Source organism: Nesoenas mayeri, assembly GCF_963082525.1.
Source record: "Nesoenas mayeri genome assembly, chromosome: 29".
NCBI lineage: Eukaryota > Metazoa > Chordata > Aves > Columbiformes > Columbidae > Nesoenas > Nesoenas mayeri.
In genome coordinates this window covers 640,919-662,189 of record NC_137561.1, presented here as the reverse complement: position 1 = coordinate 662,189, position 21,271 = coordinate 640,919, and the positions used below count along the sequence as shown (strand labels likewise).

Sequence of the window (21,271 nt, the reverse complement as noted above, 5' to 3'; positions counted from 1 at the left end):
GGATCTGTTCCTTGGCTTTCTATGGCTACAAAGGAAACAACTCCTCTATGCCGCCTGCCCCTCATACCAGAGAAAGAAAGGAGAAAATGTATGGAATAGGGATGATTTGGGAAAAAATTCTGACCAAGAGGTGCATTCTTTCAATAAAAAAAAGGTGGAAGTGGGAAAAAGCACTGTTCTAAGAACTTCACACAAGAGGTCAACTACTGTAACGCAACATATATTTTGAGAAGTGAGAATGACTGCTGGGAGCTTTAGTTCCTCACCATAACCAAGAATACGGAGTGTTCTGTTATGGTTATTAGTGATAGAACTACTATTCAAAAACATCCTTGAAAACGTCGCTGTGATGCCTTGGCTCCAAAGCTCAGTCCGCTCAGTGTTTGACAGGACTGCTTCAAACATCTGTGACCCAAGTCTTTTACCCAAGGAAGGGAAAAACTTTCAGTGCAGGCACCAAACCAGTGCCCAACCTGCCTGGAGAGCCAGGACAGTTGTGCCACACAAGAGCCACCCTGGACAGAAGCTACGGTTAGTGAGGATTGAAATTATTTAAACTCCAATCATAGAATCACAGCGTTATAGAATCATTTAGTTTGGAAAAGACACATAAGAACATGGAACTCCAACGTAAGAACTCCACATAAGAACTCCAACAATAAACCATATCCCTAAGTGCCACATCTGCACATCTTTTAAACACCTCCAGCAATGGCAGCTCCAATCCTGAGCTGGCAGGACACCATTGGCTGCAGTTGGACATAAGATACTGGTCATGGCTGTGAGTTCAGCCCTGGCTGGCAGAATGTCTCACACCCTCACTGAGGAGGGCAGGAGGCTGGGAGATGGGAGCACGTTTCAGTTTCCAGATCCCAGCACAGAGCCCAAACCATCCTGCCCTTGGACTCTGGATCCCATTTCCTGAGATGTAAAGCTGGTGGGCCTTTTGTCGACAATCATGCTAAAAGGCATGAAAAGTCCTTCAAATGTTTGTGTAATTTGTCTAGGAATGTCAGTTTTATATGCTTATGTTTAAATATCTGTAAAATAATGCTCCACATGTCTGGTAGCCCCTCTGGCAATGACAATTAAATAGGTATTTGCACTATAAGGCTCCATACCCCATCCACAAGCACACATCTAAGTGGTTCAGATGACGGGTGGTCTGGCAAACGTCACCCTTTGTGTCCCCAGGTGATGGACACTGCTCATGTGCCTCTGCAGAGAGTGGCAGGAGCTGGATCCCCTTCTCGGGACAGACTCCTTCCAGGAGAGACACAGACACAGGGGAACTCATCGGGGCTTTACGGCATTTCACTGGGCATCAGTTTTGACATATTGGGTGCTGTCCTGTGACTGCCCTTTCTGCACAAATGATCATACAAACACAACCATTTAGTGAGACATGGTCATAAAGGGGCTGTTATGGACAAGAAATGTAACCGTGAACTCTGGAGAGAGCGAGGAAGTTTATAATAAGCACCAGGAAGAACCAAGAAGCTCGAGGCCTCTTCTGAAGAGCGGGAGGCCTGAGCAGCCGTGATTGGCCATTGTAGGTGTGGGAGAGGGTCAGGGCATGTCAGGGAGAAGCAATGAGAAGGCTGATGGCTTCAGTGAACTCTTCCAGCCATGTCTGAGCCCAGCAATGGAAAGCAGTTGATGTCTGCAGGTGGGGGAGGAACAAGAGGAAGATTTTGCTGGGAATATGGAAGGAAGAAAGGCCTCTCTTGGGCTAATCATGTATGGCAGTGCCATTTGCATGCTGTGGGCATGGCTGTGCCTGGGAGATGGGGAACGGCTGCTGCTGGGGTGGCTGTGCTCAGTCATGGCCCATGAGCTGACCCTGCTCTGCTCCTCTCTTACACTGCCCACACTTGGATGGTCCTCAGGAATCATCCATGAGCCTGGTGGATCCATGAACCTCCTGGAGTGATGCGGTTTGGATCCAAATAGAGGATTCAAGCAAGTGTGGGACTGGGACATTGACGTGACTGGTGACCATTGCCAGGTGTATGAAAGAAGCTGGATGAGTTGTGAGGAATTCACAGGCATTTCCAACTCCACAGAAAACCAGAGCCTTGCAGTTAAAGCAACAGCACTTGAAATAAACACCACCCCCAAAACACAAAACACTCACACTGACCACAGGAAAAGCCTTGAAAAACAGTTCAGAAAGATCTACCAGGTCCCAGGGGTCAGGGCTCAGCCATTCTGGTGATGAACAAGCATCAAGGGCTGTCATGGCATCAGAGCCACCTCCACATGGCCCTCACCGCCTGGAACCAGTGTCTCCAAGTCTTTCCTTCACCAGCCTCCAGGGACAGGGACCTGCACTGGTTGTTTCCTTCACAGCTGTGTCAGTGATGGCCCTTCATGGGGTCCAAACACCCTCAGAAACTTGGGATTTGCTTCTGCCTTTCACTTCATTAAAGGTTTGTTCACTCTTTCAGTAGTTGCAGTTCAGGATCATGGCAGCAGAGGGCTCATGAACATCAAAAATGCTCTTACAAGCAAAGGCTCTTTGCATCATTTTCCTAAAGGCTTCAAGTGTCGTGTGGATAATTAGGGGGATTTCAGGAATTGCAAAACCGAGACAATTTCCACAACAAAGAGCAATAAAGCCAAATTTCTTCTATTCCCTTCCCTGCTCGCCCTTCCCTCCCTTTCCAGAACAGGTGGCATCAGCACCTCAAGTGGAGGGATCATTCTTGTGCTTGGAGCAGCCTGTCCTGTAAGGATTATCAGATTTCCTGACCTCCATCACCCTACAGATCTACTTCCATGTCTCCACTTTGCCCACCATCCCCCAGTATGTCAAAGTCTTCCCCTCTGGATCCCACCAGCCTGTGCTCTGCTGCTGGCCTTCCTCCCTCCCCTCTGGTGCCTGGGACCCCACTGTGTCCTGGTCACAACAGTCAAGGTGGACACTGATGTTAACATCCCTCACCAGTTACTCCTTTTTTTCCAGTTCCAGATCCAGGTGAGCATCACCCTTGTTAACCCACCAGGCAGACATGTTAAGAATTTGTCCCAAGATCCTCTGGAATTTCGGTACCTCCAGCTTTTCCTGGCCAGTGAATGTCAGGGCAATTACAGTTCCCGATAGGAACGTACTCGTTGACTGGTGACTTCCTCAGGTTACTGACAGAAGATCTTTTCCATTTCTTCTCCATGATCAAGTAGTTTGTAACACCCAACATATTGTCACCCTGTACTGGGCTTACATGGCAAAGACTTGGGACTGGGGCTGAGTGTGGGTGTGCTACAGTTGTCACCTCTCTGAGAAGACAACAGGAGTTTGACCAATGTCAGACAGAGCTGATTTAGCTGCTCCAAGATGGACCCACTCCTTGCCCAATCTGAGCCACTCAGTGATGCTGGCAGCACCTCTGGGATATTTATTTGAGAAAGGGTAAAAAACGCTGCACAACAGCAGGTGATAGAGAGAAGGGAGGAGATGTGAGCAAAAAGCACCGCAGACACCAAGGTCATATCCCATAGGACCCAAGCAGGTCCCTCAGCAGGCCAAATCCTGCTCTCCTGAAATCCTGCTCTTGGCCTTGTTCTCATCTCCCAGGAGCCTCAGCTCCACTTTCCCATCCCTGACTGTTCCATCCTGACCAACTCTTTCTGGTTTGTAAGTGTGAAGTCCCACAGGGCACCTCACCCCACTGACTCCTCAGTCACCTGTGTTAGGAAGACGTTGTCAATGAGCTCCAAACCCCTCCTTGTCCCCAGTCAGGAACCTGGGAGATGTGGGACCATAGTCCTGCCCTTGGCCTTGTACAGACCAACATCACACTGTCCCAGGAAGGGCCCTGGGCAATGTGGGAGGGACAGGATCTGACTCCCCAGGGTTGGGGGTCAGGACTTAGTCCTTTGGTTAACGAAACACATTCAGGTTTACTGAGCATCAGAGACACATTTACATTGCTTTTCCTGACCTGTCATCACTGCCTCCAGTTTTCTGCTCTAACCAAACTCTGGGGTCAGTTCTTCAGTTCTGTCCCTCAGTGGGACCCGTGTATATTACAGGAAACTTTGGAGTTTGCATCTGAGTTTGACTTCTTGAGAAGTTTCTTCAGCTTCCCCTCAGGGTCTCAGGTTCATGGACTCAGCACCAAACCCACCAGAGGGGTCATTAAAGTGCCTTGGGCTGCTCCTGTGGTGCTGAGCTGGGCTGGGCTCCTGGGACACAGGGAGCTCATGGCAGCGGCAGCGCTGCAGAGAGACAGCTCTGCCCAGGAGCAGCTCCTCTGCACACGCAGCAGGGCTGAGGGCTCTGCCTGGAGATCTCAGCAGACGAGCAAGGCACAGAGAGATTAAAGGTGCTCAGGACTGGAGGATGACTGAGAGCTCACTGGAGGAGAAACCTTTGCAGCCTTGTCATGGTAAGTCTCTGGTGCAGGGCAGTGCAGCTGTAGCTCCTGGAGGCATCTCCTGAAACTGGCACAGGCACAGCTTGTGGGATCTGTAAGGATGGGGCTCTTGTCAGGCCATGTTGAACAGCTGTGAAGCCGGGTGAGCACCCAGGGGTGCCCAGGGCTGTCCTGCAGAGCAGGGTCCCTGCACCCCAGGGCTGTGCCGGGCAGGGACTCTGCCGCCTGCCAGGGTCAGCGCTCAGCCTGCCCGTGGAGATCCAAACAACAAGGAGGGGAGAAGCTGTGGGGGGAAGGAGTGATCCCAGGCAGGACAGGGTCCTTGTGCTGTGGAGAGGGTGCTGTGTGGATCAGAGTTGCTGACAACTCACCCCCAGGGACATTCCAAGAGGGACAACAAGGCAGGGATTATCTGAAAGGGAAGCAATTATTGCCTTTTGTCCTCTATTCTTGGCTGGCTGGCTAGGAAAGGGAAGATGAAAATGTGTCTTTCAGTTACGGGGCAAGTGCTGAAACTCCAGATATTTATTTTTCTCTGAGAGCGCAATTCAACACACTCTGGCTCACAGAGCAGCAACATCTCCTTTACAGCCCCTTTAGGGCTGGTATGATGTTATCAGCAGAATCCGCACACACATAGAGATGTTCCTGGGCAGTGCTGAGCTGCCAGGAAGTTTGTGCAGGGAAGAGCTGAGCACACAGGGGGTGGGACAGACTGACACTGAGAGCAGTGACAGGGAGGAGACATGGGGACAGAGAAAGAGCTCCCGGCAGGAACAGCTCCAGGCAGTGGAGACCTGGGCAGGGGGAGAGAGGGACCTTCTGCCAAAAGTGCCATCACAGGGGGAACTTGGGCACCTCCCTGCCATCCCCTGCAGTGTTGATGTCTACCCCTTAGCAGTGCTGCCAGGCTCCTCTCCCACCCACCACAGCTTCTGTCCTCAAGTCTGTGGTGTCTTGAGCTGAGGCACTTCCTTGGCAGCCCAGCTTCCAAGAAGGAGAAGCTCCTCAGGGCCTGTCCGTGTCTCCCTGTTCTCTCTCAGCAGAAGCGCTGGGCCATGTCTCCTTGTCCACTTGGTGACTCCGCTGCCTGTGTTCTTCCCTCAAACTCTCTGCAGCTGGGCTTTCAGCTGAAGATCAGATACTGATGCTGCAAGTCCTGCCATGCAGATGTCTCTGTGGGAGCAAATTCCCTAAGCCCATCATGCCCTCTGGGGCTCTGGGATGTGCTATGTGTGGGGCTGGGGAATGAGCCCATTCTATCCCAGTCAGAACAGCTTTAGGACACCCCAGTGCTTCCCTGGCATGATATTGTGAATTATGATTACGATATAAGTAGATTATAATTGTGTATAAACACAAGAACTCCCTCCCTTTCCCAGGTCCCGGTGCTGTAGGGCAGGGTTGACACCTTGGGAGCCCACAGGAAGAGGCCCTGATCCTCACAGCACAATCAGAAAGCACAAACCAACGCTCCAGCCAGGGACATGACCACAGCGGCTGCCAAAAAGGAGAGAACAATTTACATTTCTGTATGTGGTGGCACAGGTGGGAGTAGAAGAGGGATGTTGGTTGAGGAGGGGAAGAGATTTTCTGGGAGAACTCTATCCTGATTTCTTTACGTGCTCTCCTGTTTTCACAGTGCCACATGCCCACAGGCAGCAAACGTCCAACAGCAGCTCCATCACCCAGTTCCTCCTCCTGCCCTTCACAGACACACGGGAGCTGCAGCTCTTGCACTTCTGGCTCTTCCTGGGCATCTACCTGGCTGCCCTCCTGGGCAACGGCCTCATCATCACCACCATAGCCTGGGATCAGCACCTCCACACCCCCATGTACTTCTTCCTGCTCAACCTCGCTGTCCTGGACCTGGGCTCCATCTCCACCATTGTCCCCAAGTCCATGGCCAATTCCTTCTGGGACACCAGGAACATCTCCTACACAGGATGTGTTGCACAGCTCTTTCTCTTTACCTTCTTGGTAGTAGCAGAATACTGTCTCCTCACTGTCATGTCGTACGACCGCTACATTGCCATCTGCAAACCCCTGCACTACGGGACCCTCCTGGGCAGCAGAGCTTGTGTCCACATGGCAGCAGCTGCCTGGGCCACTGGGTTTCTCACTGCTCTGCTGCACACGGCCAATACATTTTCACTGCCCCTGTGCAAGGGCAATGCCCTGGGCCAGTTCTTCTGTGAAATCCCCCAGATCCTCAAGCTCTCCTGCTCACACTCCTACCTCAGGGAACTTGGGCTTATTTTGGTCAGTGCCTGTTTAACTTTTGGCTGTTTGTGTTCATTGTGGTGTCCTACGTGCAGATCTTGAGGGCCGTGCTGAGGATCCCCTCTGAGCAGGGCCGGCACAAAGCCTTTTCCACCTGCCTCCCTCACCTGGCCGTGGTCTCCCTGTTTGTCAGCACAGGCATGTTTGCCAACCTGAAGCCCCCCTCCATGTCCTCCCCATCCCTGGACCTGGTGGTGTCTGTTCTGTACTCTTCAGTGCCTCCAGCAGTGAACCCCCTCATCTACAGCATGAGGAACCAGGAGCTCAAGGATGCCCTGAGGAAACAGATGACTGGATTTCTTCAGAAGCTATAAACTGTCTCTAAGTTCTTCTACATAAGAGTTATAGGCCAACTCATTGCAGGTTCATCCTGTGTGCAGTATTTTTTGTTTCTCCTTGTGTTTGTTTATTGTGAGAAAGTTTTAATTTTCTTTGTAATTCACTGCCTGCTTTTCTCACTGAGTGGCTGTGTCAGTGACAAATTCATGCTCTCTGTGTTTGAGCAAAATAAAGGGACTTTCCACAATTTTTTTTCTACTGACATTGTAACTCCAAGGCCTTTCTGGAGCTGCAGGGACAGTTTCTGTGACTGGAGTAGGGGAATCATGTCCAGTATGGCAGCTGTGCCAGGGAGCAGCAGCGCTTGTTCTTCCAGAGCTGTTCTGGTTTCCACTCCACACTCTCCTTCTCATCCCTGGTGTTGGTGCAAGGCCTGAGTGCTCTGGCAGCTTGGTCACCGTCCTGCTGTGTGTCAGTGCTGTGGGTGCAGGCAGGGACAGGCAATGGGCACTGCTGTGACAGAGCTGGCCTCACAACAGCCTTTCCAGATAGAAAGGTGATCTCCTATGTACAGAACATGATGGTTTATGTCTTCAAGCATATGAGTACAAAAGTGTCTCACAGATGTAACCCCAGTGTACAGCTGATCAGAGTGTGTGTGCAGGGCTGGCACACAGCAGTGTCCTCTCACAGCCAGGCTCCTGCCAGAGACCTGCAGGACCAGCAGAGCAGGGGCTGGACTGTGCCCCTGTGCACTGGACACCCCGTGGAAGGAGCCTCAGGTCAGTCATCATGGACTGGCCCCTCACAACCACCATTTGCAGCCCTGGCCTATTTCCCCATCTCACAGAGGTTGTTCTTCCCTCCACTGAGGGACCCTGAATGAGTAGGTCAGAAATCCATGTTTGCACTGTTCAGATGAGATGTGAGCACACACATCATGTATGTGAGGTGACATGAACCTGAGTGAGGAAAAATTCCATCAGCTATTCCTGGACGTTCCATGAAGGCCTGTGGGACAGACAGTTTCTCGAGGTCACTTCACGTTAGGAGTAACAGCTCATGGGAAACCACCCACTGGGATCTTCTTCCTTGAACTGAGCTCCCTGTGTCCATTCCTCATGATGTGGGACATGTCAGATGAGTGCAGAGCATGTGACACGCCACAGGGCTGAGGTGCCTCCCATCCCTTTGAATGGCAACAGGAGGCCAGAGGGACACTGTCACTCCTGCCTCTGTGTGTAAAAGGGACAGACTCTGTCTCTGAACATCCCTGGGTGCATAAGGAGCCCATGAGGTAGGATCACTTGTGGATGCTTGATGAAACTCTGACATTTCTGTGTGTGACTCCAGGAACAAACTCCACAGGCCCACTGAGATTCATCTCAGCTGCCTTGGACAGGCTCATTGCAAGTGCTCCTGTCTGCTACATCACCCTTGACCGTGATTCTGGATTGTGTTCTCAAAAGTGCCATAGAAACCAGAATGGTTCTGGGGTCCTTAGAAACCGCAGACCTCAAACCCATCTTGAAGAAGAGCAGAAATAGGAACTGGGAGCATTACAGGCTGGCCACCCTACCTTGCTCCCTGGGAAGGTGTTGGGAGACGTCCTCCTGCAGCCATGTCCAGGAATGTGAAGGACAAGAAAGGGATTGCTGAACCAGAATGGACAGGGGAAAGAAAGGCATGTTGTGTACAGGCTGTTTTCAAGGCTCAGACATGGTCTCCTTGTGGCTACCAAGTGCAGATTGGGAAGTGCAAACAGGATATGAGCAGTAAGAAATGTCACTGGAAGGGCAGTGCTGTGGTGCAAGAAGTGACCCAGAGGGAGCTGGATCAGCCCATGGTTTGTGTGCCAAAGAGCAGCCGGTGAGGGTGCAGACACAGCAGTGAAGGTGTAGAAATGCTGGGCTGAGAGCAGGTGGGAAGTGAGATGGGTGTCTGCAGCCTGCAGGGAAAGAGGGGCAGGGGCAGCACCGTGTGGAACAGCCTGTGGTGGAGATGGCAAAGGGCGCTGTAAGGCTGGAAGGGACCCACAGAAGCCAGGTCTCTGTCCCCTTGGCCAGGGCAGTTGTCTCTGCCACTGACCCCAGGAGCAGACATGTTGTCCTCATGGCACTGGGGCCTCGCTGCCTCCTTGCAGCCCCATGGGGAAGCTGGAGGTTGTTGTCCCAGTGTTGTCCTTCCCTGGGCCTTGCACACACACATCCCACGGTCCCAGGAAGAGCCCTGAGCCGTGTGTGAGGGACAGGATCCCCCTTCCCATTGCCTGGAGCTCATGGCTTCTCCTTTCCGCTGCAGAAAGCAAACCAAGGGGTTTCTGAGCATCAGAGCTGAAGAAAAGACTCAAAGGAGACCTCATGGTGGCTACAGCTTCCTCACAAGGGGAGAAGTAAAGGAAGGTACTGATCTGTTCTCTGTGGTGACCGATAACAATACCCAAGGGAATGGAAGAAGGGTGTCCCAAGGGAGGTTTAGGTTGGACATGATGAAAACGTCCTTCCCCCAGAGGTGCTGGACACTGAACAGGCTCCCCAGGGAGGTGTCACGGCCCCAACCTGACAGTGTTCAAGAAGAGACTGGACAACGTCCTCAGACACACGGGGTGACCTGTGCGGTGTCCTGTGCAGGGACAGGACTTGGACTCCATGATCCTTGTGAGTCCTTCCAACTCAGAACATTCTATGATTCTATGAAACACTAGGTCATAAGTCCCTGTTTTCATTGTCCAGATGAGATGTAAACACACACATCATGTGCATGTCCAGTGTGTGCATGTGGTGAGATGAACCCAAGGGAGCACAAATGCCATCAGCTGTTCCTTGGGGTGCCATAAAGGTCAGTGGGACAGAGATGGTGTTCAGGGGTCTCTTCCAACCTGTGTTATTGTAGGATTCCATGAATCTTTTCCTTGGAGAGCTCTTTCATGTCAGAATAGACAGAGGAAGGAGAACAAAAGCAGAGGCAGAAGCAGAGATGTCAAATGTCCCAGAGTAAATACAGCAGCTCCTCTGAGGAACGTTTCTCCACTCAAACCCTTGATAGGGAATGTATTTGATAAACATGATGAAAGCAGCTCAGTTTGATCTGCTCACACACTGGACCACAAGGAGGGGGATGGTGGGTACGATGCCGTGTGGTCACTGTGTCTCAGGAACTCATAGTCCAGTAGGAACCAATGGGTGTGGAGGGCACTGTGAGGTCACTTCTGCCTCTGCAGGGGATTGGCCAACAGCAGGAACATGGCTAGAAAGGACTGTGAGGTCACACACACAGGCGAGCAATGGGGCCCAATCAGCATGGCTTGATGAAAGGCAGGTCCTGCTTGACCAGCCTGATCTCCTTCTGTGACAAGGTGACCGCTGAGCAGATGAGGGAAAGTCTGTCGTGGGGAGTGAACGCGCCACACGGGCTGTGGGTGTTGTGTCCTTAGACTGCAGTGAAGCCTTTGACACCGTGTCCCACAGCATCTCCTGGAGAAGCTGCAGCTCGTGGCCTGGATGGTGTATGTGCAATGGGTAAAGAACTGGCTGGAAGGCATTTTAGAGCCATTTGTCCCCTTCCTGTTCACATGGGCATCCCATCAATGCATCACTGCTCTGCTCCAGTGTAGACAGGCACAAGGCCTTCTCCACCTGGACCTCTTACCAATGTCATTGGTTTCTACCGCACCCTCATCCTGGACTGTGGGATGCCCAGAAAAGCCCTCACAAGACAGTTTGAAAAAGTATTTTTTCTACACCATCCCCACATCCTTGTTCAATCCCCTCATGTACAGCTCAAGGACCAGAAATGTTGGGTACAAGTAGGGTATTGAGAAAAATGGTCAGGAAAGCTTTGAGGTGCACAGAGAGCCCATCACCATGTTGGCAAGCTGCTCTCTCTGAACAGGCCCAGAGGACCTGGATAGCATTTGCTGTGTCCCAGAAACTCGCCTGGAAGGTCGGGATATGGAGAAAAGGTTTGGTCTGGGAAGGGACAGACAGGGGCTGGTGGAACTGGCTGGTGTGACTGTGAGACCTCTCTCCAACACCTCAGAAAAGTCCTGGCTCTCAGGGAAGCTGCATGGTCCTCTGAGAAAGAAAATAGCAAAAATGACTTATCACAGAATCATAGAATAATTGTGCTTGGAAGAGACCCTTAAGATCATTGAGTCCAACCATAACCTAAATCTGGCACTAAACCATGTCCCTAAGAGCCCCATCTATCTGTGTTTTAAACACCTTCAGTGATTGGGACTCCACAACCTCACTGGGCAGTCTGCTCCATTGCTTCAAAACCCTTTCCCTGAAGAATTTCTTCCTAATATCCAATCTAAACCTCTCCGTGTGCAACTTGAGGCCATTTCCTCTTGTCCTATCACTTGCTACTTGGGAGAAGAGACCAACGCCCTCCATGATAAAACCTCCTTACAGGCAGCTGTAGAGAGTAATAAGGTCTCTCCTCAGCCTCCTGTTCTCCAGGCTGAACAGCCCCAGCTCCCTCAATCGCTCCTCGTAAGACTGTTGCTCCAGACCCTTCACCAGCCTTGTCACCCTCCTCTGAACTCTCTCCAGCACCTCAATGTCTTCCTTGCCATGAGGGGCCTCAAACTGACCTCAGGATTCAAGGTGCAGCCTCACCAGTGCCCACTACAAAGGGATGATCACTTCTCTAGTCCTGCTAAAGCTCTGATTGAATCAAGGCTTGAACACCTTGGTGTGACTCAGTTGGTGACGGGTTGGACTGCAGACTCCTGAGGTCCCTTCAGCCTCAGTTCTCTCATGATCCCATTGTGATGCTGGGCTCTGTTTCAGACCGGAGCAGAGCAGGCGATGATGGGGCAGGACCCACCTGTGCTGTAGGTGACCATCTAAACCAACATCCCAGCCAGGGAACCAGCCAACACCTCAGTGTGACTCGCTCTGGGCAACGTGTGAGGAGTCCTGGGCAGGGCAGGTTCAGAGGGCATGGGGCGCTGTGCAAGACACAACGTGATCTTGGCTTCATGCCTGCAGGCCCATCAGATGTCAGTTGATGTCAATGACAATTGAAATAAGAAGAACTGAAGTCAAAGATCCAAAGCAAAGGAAGGTGTCAACATATTTTTAATTAATTAATTAATTAATTTTAACGTCTTTATCAGGGAGTTACTTTTCTTTGGAAAGGAAAGAGTTCTCCAGAACTGGGCATGGATTTAGGACACAAATGTCTTCAGCTCCATGGACACAAACACCTGATGCCAGTGTAGATGCCCCGGGAACCCCTGCCCAGGCTCCACCTGCACTGCACGGTGCTCTGGTCTCCCCAGGTCCTGTATGACAGATGTCAATCCCAGGCCAGCACCTCAGGTACACTGGGGCCCTAAAATGGCCCTGGCTGTTTATGGTGAGACAGCTGATGAAAGATGTATTAAGGGTAGGAGAAGAAATATTGATCTTCCCCTGTACTTCTATTACCAACACTCTATAATTTCATCTCCCTCGTCATTCAGGAGTTCCCACCTCTCCTGATTAAATGTCCCTGTCCAAGGACAACTTTCCAGCCCTGTCTGGATGTTTGCCCTTCCCAGTGCTCTCAGGTTTCTCCTCCACTTGCTCTTTGGTCATTCAGTGGCCTCTCAACTGTCTGGTTTCTGCTTTGAGCTTCAGGGAGTTACAAACTTGCCCCGTTCTTCAGAGCTCTAATTGACATGGCAGTCAACACGTTCATTGTGTTTATTTCTATCCTCTCCTGTCTCTCTGTCTAAAGCAGTTCTTGTGTGGGTGTCCCTTGTGGATGCTGGACCTCACCAGATCCACTTACACACACAGCTGAGGAAAGTGTTTTGCTGTTGATTGAACTGTGCAGTGTTTGCACAGGAGAGCAGGTGGAGCTGGTGCACAGGAGCTGCAGCATCTCCTGCAGAGCTCAGTGGAGAAGTCTGATGCAGGAAAAGTGATGCAATCTCTGGTGGCCAATGAGGAACCCGGCAGACTGGGGGTGGGGGTGAGGAGCCAGGTTGTCCATGCAGTGTCCAGCCTCAGGGACTGTTCTCCTGCCTGTCCAGATGTCTCCAGGAGAACCTCGGGATCAATGTCCAGTGTAGAATGCTGCTGTCACTTCTTCTATACACTTAAAACATGACAGAAAATACCCTGGAAAGAAAAAACCCTCCTTCATGAAATCTTCTTTGAAACCTTCATCAGCAAGTGTCCCATTGAAACCTCTACAGTTAGTTCTACAAGTCTAGAAGGTTTAAAGAAAATTACAGAAAGAAACATTGCTCATTAGGGCTTTCTGTGTTTTAATGAGCCCCATGGTGTATTTGGTGCTGAGTCCATGAACGTCAAATACCAAGCACAGACTGAAGAATCTGCTCAAGAAGTCCAAGCCAGAACAAACTCCAAAGTGCCTTGAAGCATTAATGGGCCCCACTGAGGGCTGTTACTGACAAAGCCTCCCAGGGACTCGTTAGAGCAGATAATTGGAGGCAGTGATTGCATCAGGCACAGGCCAAGTGCAGCAGCTCTGATGCTGAGAAAGCTCTTGGTTTGTCTGATGAAGGACAATGGCCAAGCCTTGAGCCCCTGCCCCTGGAAGGGAGATCCTGTCCCTCACGTGTGGCTCAGGGCTCTTCCTGGGGCTGTGGGGAGTGCGATGCCCAGTGCAGGACAATGGTGTGACACTCCCTGGGGGTGCAAGGAGGCAATGGGGTGCCATGGCCATGAAAACCATGTGTCTCCTCTTAGGCCTCGCTGGCAGGGACATCAGCCATAGCCAAGGGGACAAAGACCTTGGCTCTTTCAGGGACATCCAGCCTTGCCAGCGCCCTTGGCCATGTCCACCATGGTCCATCCTGCACTGTCCCAGGCCTGTGGCTGTTTCCCCACAGGCTGCAGACACCCCATGCGCTTCCCCACCTTGTTCTCAGCCCAGTGTGTCCCCACCTGTGCTGCTGTCTCTCCATCCTCACCAGCTGTTCCTGGAAACACAGAATCATGACTGATCCAGAGTCCCTCTGAATGACCACAGGACTGCGCTCAGAATGACATTTCTTGATCCTGAGCTACACTCTGGACCTCCAGAGCTGCAGTTTCTGATGGTTTCCTTCCTCATGCTGTTTCTCTGCTCCCATCATCTTGGAAAGTGATTTTCAAGATTTCTGAAGCTACTACTGCCCTTTCTTGTCATGGTTTTACCACACCCACCAACCAAGACCATGAGAGCTGCTCACATCCTGCTCCCAGTCCCCAAGTGGGATAAGGGAGACAACTGAATAGGAAGGGAGAAACTTGTGGATTTAGAAAAAAAAAATAATAAGACAATGAAAATAATACGCTACTAGTAATATTATACTTATACTAAAATACACAAAGTTAAGTATATGACACTCAGTGCAATCCCCCATAGAACTCCAGTTGTGCTGAAGAGGCAGCCCAAAAGAAGAGAGCACCCTGGTCCTGAACAGCTGATCCCAGCAAGAGAAAGTACAAGTGCAAAAGGCAGAGAGGCCCAAGGGCCAACTGAAAAACTGGAAAACATCGTAAAACTGAACTAACACTGAACTCCCAATAGAATGGAACTTCCGAACACAGCTAAGCAAAGCAGAGAGAAAACCAAAACTAATGGGCTGGAAACGGCATCTCCAGCTTTATACCGAGCATGACGCTAATGGTAGAGAATAGCTCCTTGATTGACCTGCATGTCAATCCAGGTGCTGTCCTGTCTGTGTCCCCTCCCGCCAATCTGCATCCACAGCTGGATGGCCAAAGAAGTCCTTGGTTTTCCTGACAACAGCCGAGATACCAGTGAGTTCTGACATTCCTTTCATAGCAAATGGCAAACACTGTAAAGCTGCTAAAAGACAAAATGAACTCTATCCCAGGGAAGAAACAGCGTAACCTCATTATTCTCATAGTAAATCTAAACAAAAGACTGTACTGGCTGTGAAGGACAGTGGTTCAAAATCCATGAAGAAAATCAACTCAATTTCAGTAGAAACAGCACGTTTCCTCACGCTCCACTTAACCAGGCTACACACTGGTTGTAGTACACCAGTAGTACACACTACTACTACTACTCCACACATGACCCAGACTTTCTCTGGCCACACGACAGCTCCTCCTGTTCCTCCAGAATGGGGAACCTCACACTGGGACACTCGGCTCCAGATGTGACCACACCAGTGCTGAGTCACGATGGGCAATAACTGCCCTTGTCTGGGTGGCCACGCTCCTCCCAGTGCAGCCCAATGTGCTCGTGGGCATGTTCCTGCTCAGCACCACTGAGAACTGGCTGAACATCCAGGCTCAGAGGGTTGTGACCAGTGGCACAAAGCCCAGCAGGAGGCACCATGAGGAGCACTGAAGGACACCGTATCCCCACCCAACATCTCCTCCTACAGGTGTCTCTTGGGTCCCTGGAACCACCTCAGTGCCAAGGGGGAGAGCACTGCCTGTGTGGGGTGGAGGAGATGGAGTCTGGAATGAGGGTCCAGGGGCAGTTTCTCCTGGTTGTTCATGCAGCAACAAGCTGGGCTGGATATTTGGAGAGAGGAACTCTTCCTAAGGGCCTCCAATGGGCTTGGGGATTGTCTAGATGCATTCAAGGACCTTTACGTCCTTGTTGTAAAAACATGTAGGGCCCAGAACTGCACACAGCTCTCAAGATGAGGCCGCACTAATGCTGAATACAGCTGCATAGTCACCTCTTTTGACCACATGGCCATGCTGTGTTTGATGCACCCCAGGATGGGGGTTACTGTCTTGACTGCTGGGGGACAGTGTTGCCTCCTGTTGACCCTGTGGCCAACCATCACGCCAGATCCCTTTCTGCAGGGCTGCTCTCCAGCCGCTCTCTCCCAATCTACACTTGCACTCAGTGTTACTCTATCCCAGGTGAACAATCCAACTCTTGGACTTGTTCAATTTCATGCCCAGTGCTGGGTCCTGCACTTGGGTCACAACAACCCCAGGCAGCACTACGGGCTCAGGGAAGAGCGGCTGGAAATCTGCCCAATGGAAAAGGCCCTGGGGGTGTTGATGGACAGTGACTGAACATGAGCCAGCGTGTGCCCGGGTGGCCAAGAAGGCCACCAGCATCCCAGCATGCATCAGGAACAGTGTGGCCAGCAGGACCAGGCAAGTGATCATCCCTCTGTTCTTGGCACTGGTGAGGATGCACCTCAAATCCTGTGTTCAGTTTTGAGCTCCTCACTACAAGAAAGACCTTGGGGTGCTGGAGTGAGTTCAGAGAAGGGCAACTAAGCTGGTGAGGGATCTGGAGAACAAGTCAGACGGGGAGCAGTGGAGGTAAGTGGGGCTATTTAGCCTGGAGAGAAGAAGGCTGAGGGGAGACCTTATTGCTGTCTACAGCTACCTGAAAGGAGGTTGGAACATGGAGGGTGTTGGTCTGTTCTCCAATGTAGCAAGTGATAAAAGGAGAGGAAAAGGCCTCAAGTTGCACCTGGGAATATTCAGTTCATATATTAGGAAAAGTTTCTTCATGGAAGAGTTTGTGAGGCATTGGAACAGGCTGCCCAAGGAGTGGTTGAGTGACCATCCCTGGAGGTGTTTAAAAGACATATAGATGAGGTTCTTAGGGACATGGTTTAGTGCCAGAGTTAGGTTAATAATTGGACTCAATGATCTTTAGAGTCTCTCCCAACTTAAATTATTATATGATCTCTTTGGGATGAGAAACGTGATGGGGCAGGGGGCAGCTCTCTCAGATGGAGTACTGGGATGGATGGATGGACAGATGGGTGGATAGATAGATGGAGTGGGACAGAGAGGGGGATCAGCCTATCAGCCTAAGTGCTGGGGCCAGCCATGGCATGATGGAAGCAAGGCCAGCCTCACTTTGTCCTCTGCTCTGGTTTCCTCCTGTGCCAGCCCCTCTCATCAGCACACGACTCCTGGCCAGGAGCTCTTCATGCTGCTCCTGCTACCGCAGTGACAGAGCAGCCTGCCCTGAGCTGGGGAATGCAGAAACAGGGTTCTGTGGGTCATTCATTCCCCTGTTGAAGCACAGAGCACAGGGAGCAGGCTGTGGTGCCTGGAAACCACAGCAAGACAGTCCAAGACAGATCACGGAAGGTCCTTCACCATCTCCAGGAACACTGGGCACCCACAGATGGACACTCAGACCAGCACCATGACGTAACATGGTGCCCCATGTCCTCCCCTGAGCCATGAAAAACACAAGCACAGCAGCATGGCCTTGTGGGGGAAATTTATTCAGGCTGACCACAGCTTTGGAAGAAGAGCCCAAGCTCCAAATACTGAGACTGAGGAAATCCCCTTTTGTGGGGTGTTTCAAAAAGATGGCCCCAATTTCAGAAATACAGTGATGTCAAAATGGGTCCACACCTGTATTACAGAGATGTGACACAGGACACCAGCTGTAACAGGGCCCCAGAAACAGGTAGACAGGCCTCTGAGTCACTGCTCTGGAGAAGTGTCGTGGGTGAAGAAATTCCTTGACCAACATGGTTATCACAGATGAAATGCTCAATGCACAGGAGATTTCTGAGATGAACTGGAAGTCACTTCTGAAGAGACATGAGTAACTCATTGTTGCTGAAAGAAAAATGACTGAATCAGCTTCTTCAGCGCCACTTTGAGCTCCTGGTTCCTCATGCTGTAGATGAGGGGGTTCACTGCTGGAGGCACCACCGAGTATAGAACAGACACTAACAGGTCCAGGGATGGAGAGGAGATGGAGGGGGGCTTCAGGTAGGCAAAGATGCCTGTGCTGATGAACAGGGAGACCACGGCCAGGTGAGGGAGGCAGGTGGAAAAGGCTTTGTGCCGTCCCTGCTCAGAGGGGATCCTCAGCACGGCCCTCAAGATCTGCACATAGGACACCACAATGAACAAAAAACATCCCTCAAAAAAAGATGCACTAAACATGAGAAGCCCAAGTTCCCTGAGGTAGGAGTGTGAGCAGGAGAGCTTGAGGATCTGGGGGATTTCACAGAAGAACTGGCCCAGAGCATTGCCCTTGCACAGGGACAGTGAAAATGTATTGGCCGTGTGCAGCAGAGCATTGAGAAACCCAGTGGCCCAGGCAGCTGCTGCCATGTGGACACAAGCTCTGCTGCCCAGGAGGGTCCCGTAGTGCAGGGGTTTGCAGATGGCAACGTAGCGGTCGTACGACATGATGGTGAGAAGAGAATACTCTGCACCAAAGAAGAAAGATACATGGAAGACCTGTGCAGCACATCCTATGTAAGAGATGGTCCTGCTGTCCCACAGAGAATTGGCCATAGACTTGGGGAGAGTGGTGGAGGTGGAGCCCAGGTCAAGGAGGGCGAGGTGGAGGAGGAAGAAGTACATGGGGGTGTGCAGGTGCTGGTCCCAGGCTATGGTGGTGATGATGAGGCCGTTGCCCAGGAGGGCAGCCAGGTAGATGCCCAGGAAGAGCCAGAAGTGCAAGAGCTGCAGCTCCCGTGTGTCTGTGAACGGCAGGAGGAGGAACTGGGTGATGGAGCTGCTGTTGGACATCTGCAGCCTCTGGACACAGAGCACTGACCAAAGAAGAAGAGACAGTGACTAGATAGGGGAGATTTCTCTGAGCAAAATCAAAGCCATTTCTCACACACCCTCCCCTGCTCCACCCCCTTGTCCTTTTCCAGACCTTCCTCCAGCTCGGTGTCTGAGCCCTGGGTGGTGCTGGCTGGAGATGCCGTGATGAGCAGGGCCTGTGCCCGCTGCCTGCCGAGGAGTCACCCCTGCTCTGCAGCAGGGGGCATGGGAATGGGGGGCAGGGGACCAAACTGGGGTTCAGCTTTGTCAGATGGAGCCACAACATGTATCACCTTTCCTAAGGGCTGAGCACCCCATGTTTGGCCAACGACACCCACGACTCCTTTCAAAAACCTTTTATTTTCTCTGCACAGCATCTCTTTGCTCCTCTATAGGGCTTTCAGATAAAACAAAGATGCTGTAAGACAAGTTTGCATCCTGGAGGGAATTTCACAGCTTGGAAGGAAACCTCAAGGCGATAGTAAAGACAGATGATGGCATTTGATTGAGGGAGACTCAGCTCAGTCCCCAGCCCCACAGACTGCATTGCCCACAGCCCACAGGTGAGAGCAAAGCTGGGACACGTGTGCCCATGGACACACCTGCAGGAAAGGATCCCCAAGATCAGGCTGTGACTCTGCAGCTGAAACTGCCATCCCCAGAGAGCCTGACAGCAAGAACAAGATCCCAAGAGCAGTGACCCAGAGCAGGGGAGCAAGAAGGAAAATGCGGTGAGGGTGGGGGTGAGAGAGGCCAGGGCAGAGGCAGCCGGGCACTCAGACAGCGTCCCCCTTCCCCAGCTGTGCAGCCACCTCCCAGACACCAACAGTGCCGGGCAGCTGCTCTCAGCCCCTGTGCTCTGCAGAGGAACTGCAGCTCTGGCTGCACAGGAGATGCTTCATGCCTTGGAGCCCCCGGCCCTGAGGGCAGAGGCTTTGCTGGGTGGGACAGGAGGCCAGGGGGCTGCTCACAGCAGGGATCTGACCTGCAGGGGATCATATTGAATTGTCTCTGTTCTCCCTCCCACAATATATCTGGATTAGATTTCCTCTCCTTCCCAGATTGTATCCCTGCTGCCTGGAGATTCTCCCCCTGGGAGGTGTTTCCCTGTCCATGTCTGTTCCCTGTCAGTGCTCACAGACCATCCCACCCTCTGTGCCCTCCCCCTGGCCCTACAGATCCTGCCTGTTCACAGGGCACTGCCTGGGGGCATCTTCCTGTCTGCAGGCTGGAAAACAGGACAGGTCAGACTAAGGCTGATGGGCCCAGCAAAGGGGACCCTGCTGTGCACAGGCAGAGGGGTGGGGAAGGGATGTCATGAGCCTTCTGGCAGATGTACTGATCACTCAGAGTTGCAGTTCAGGAGTCTCAGTGACTTGTTTCAGCATGAGGGCTCATTTTTATTTTATCCTTTCCTGCACCCCCCACCCCTTGGGAGAAGAAACTAAAAAGACAGACTCAGCAAAGCTCCTTATCTGTCTGCTAATCCTTGCATTGATCATCTTGTTGAGGCATCCCCTTGGAAAAATCCTGGGTGTGATCTGGATGTGTGGATGTGTGAGAAGCCCTGACCCACACAGCACCCTCTCCACAGCAGAAGGATCTTTCCTGCCCAATAGGGTTTGCTCCTTCCACCACAGCTTCTCCCCTCAGTGTTGCTGGGATCTCCCGGGCAGGCTGAGCGCTGACCCTGGCAGGCGGCAGAGTCCCTGCCCGGCATAGCCCTGGGGTGCAGGGACCCTGCTCTGCAGGACAGCCCTGGGCACCCCTGCCTGCACATTGACATTTACACCCCACAGCCACCCTGGGGAGAACGCAGCATTCACGTCTTGTCACTGACAGTGCAGAAGGCAATCCCTGCTCTGCAGCACATCCTCCCCTCTGATCAGAGAACCTCTGAGAGCTCTACTTACATCTCTCGCAGACTCTGCAATGTGACAGCTTTCTGAGATCCTACCAAGATTTGCAGATGCAATGCCCTGCAGCCACAGGCTTCATATCAGAGAGGATTTCATTTCCAGTGACCTCTCAGCATCCTCCCAGCCCAGACTGCGTTTCCCTCTCTGTGCCTGGCTCCTGTGCCCTCGGTGCTGCAGGCAGAGCCCTCAGCCCTGCTGCGTGTGCAGAGGAGCTGCTCCTGGGCAGAGCTGTCTCTCTGCAGCGCTGCCGCTGCCATGAGCTCCCTGTGTCCCAGGAGCCCAGCCCAGCTCAGCAGCACAGGAGCAGCCCATGATGTCCCTTTCTCTGTCCCCTCTGGGCTCCTCCAGGTGTCCCTGGGGCTCCAGAGGCACATCCTTTGAGACAACCTCAATTAATCAGTGATGTTGATTTTTCTCTCCTCTTCAGAGACACGTCATTGTGTTCTTTGTATTAAACAATGAATTAGTATGAGAAGCAACTTTTCTTGTCCCATCATTAGACAGGGCACCGGCAATATTACAGCAAAGCATCTAATAACTCCAAACAAGGGAGGAATATCTTCAGTTGAATAAATTCAGGTATTCAGGCATTTTTTTTCTGGTTTTATACTCCTAGGTCTAGAGAGACTTTAATCAGTCTTTGGACGTCATGTCTGTACTCTGCAGCAAAGCCTTTGCACACAAGGGCTCTTGGACACTTGGTACCAGGTTTCTTGTGGCAGGTCAGAGCTGGGCTGGTGCCACAGCTGGAGCGTTTCAGCCCAGATGTGAGGCCATGTCCTCAGCCAGGGACCTGACTGGGGAGCTGGAGCTGTCAGTGCTGCAGACAGAGCTGTGACACGGATGGAATGAACTGCCAGGCAGGGTGGCAGGAGTGAGTTCATCTGGTCTCAAGGACAGCAGCCTCCAAGCACAGCAACAG

The 21,271-nt window shown here is 51.9% G+C and overlaps 1 protein-coding gene and 1 pseudogene across 2 annotated transcripts; one reads left to right on the top strand and one right to left on the bottom strand.

Annotated features, from left to right (window-relative positions):
• Positions 1 to 6,053: 6,053 nt before the first annotated feature.
• LOC308050676 (olfactory receptor 14J1-like) lies at positions 6,054 to 6,976 on the top strand (annotated as a pseudogene). The gene has a single exon. The product of its transcript is annotated as an olfactory receptor 14J1-like (transcript).
• A 10,497-nt stretch (positions 6,977 to 17,473) lies between these two features.
• Positions 17,474 to 18,409, bottom strand: LOC308050675 (olfactory receptor 14J1-like; the record flags this gene model as incomplete). The annotated part of the gene is made up of 1 exon (XM_080360828.1): positions 17,474 to 18,409. One exon carries the CDS (start codon positions 18,407 to 18,409, stop codon positions 17,474 to 17,476), a length of 936 nt encoding a protein of 311 aa, XP_080216954.1.
• Positions 18,410 to 21,271: the final 2,862 nt, after the last annotated feature.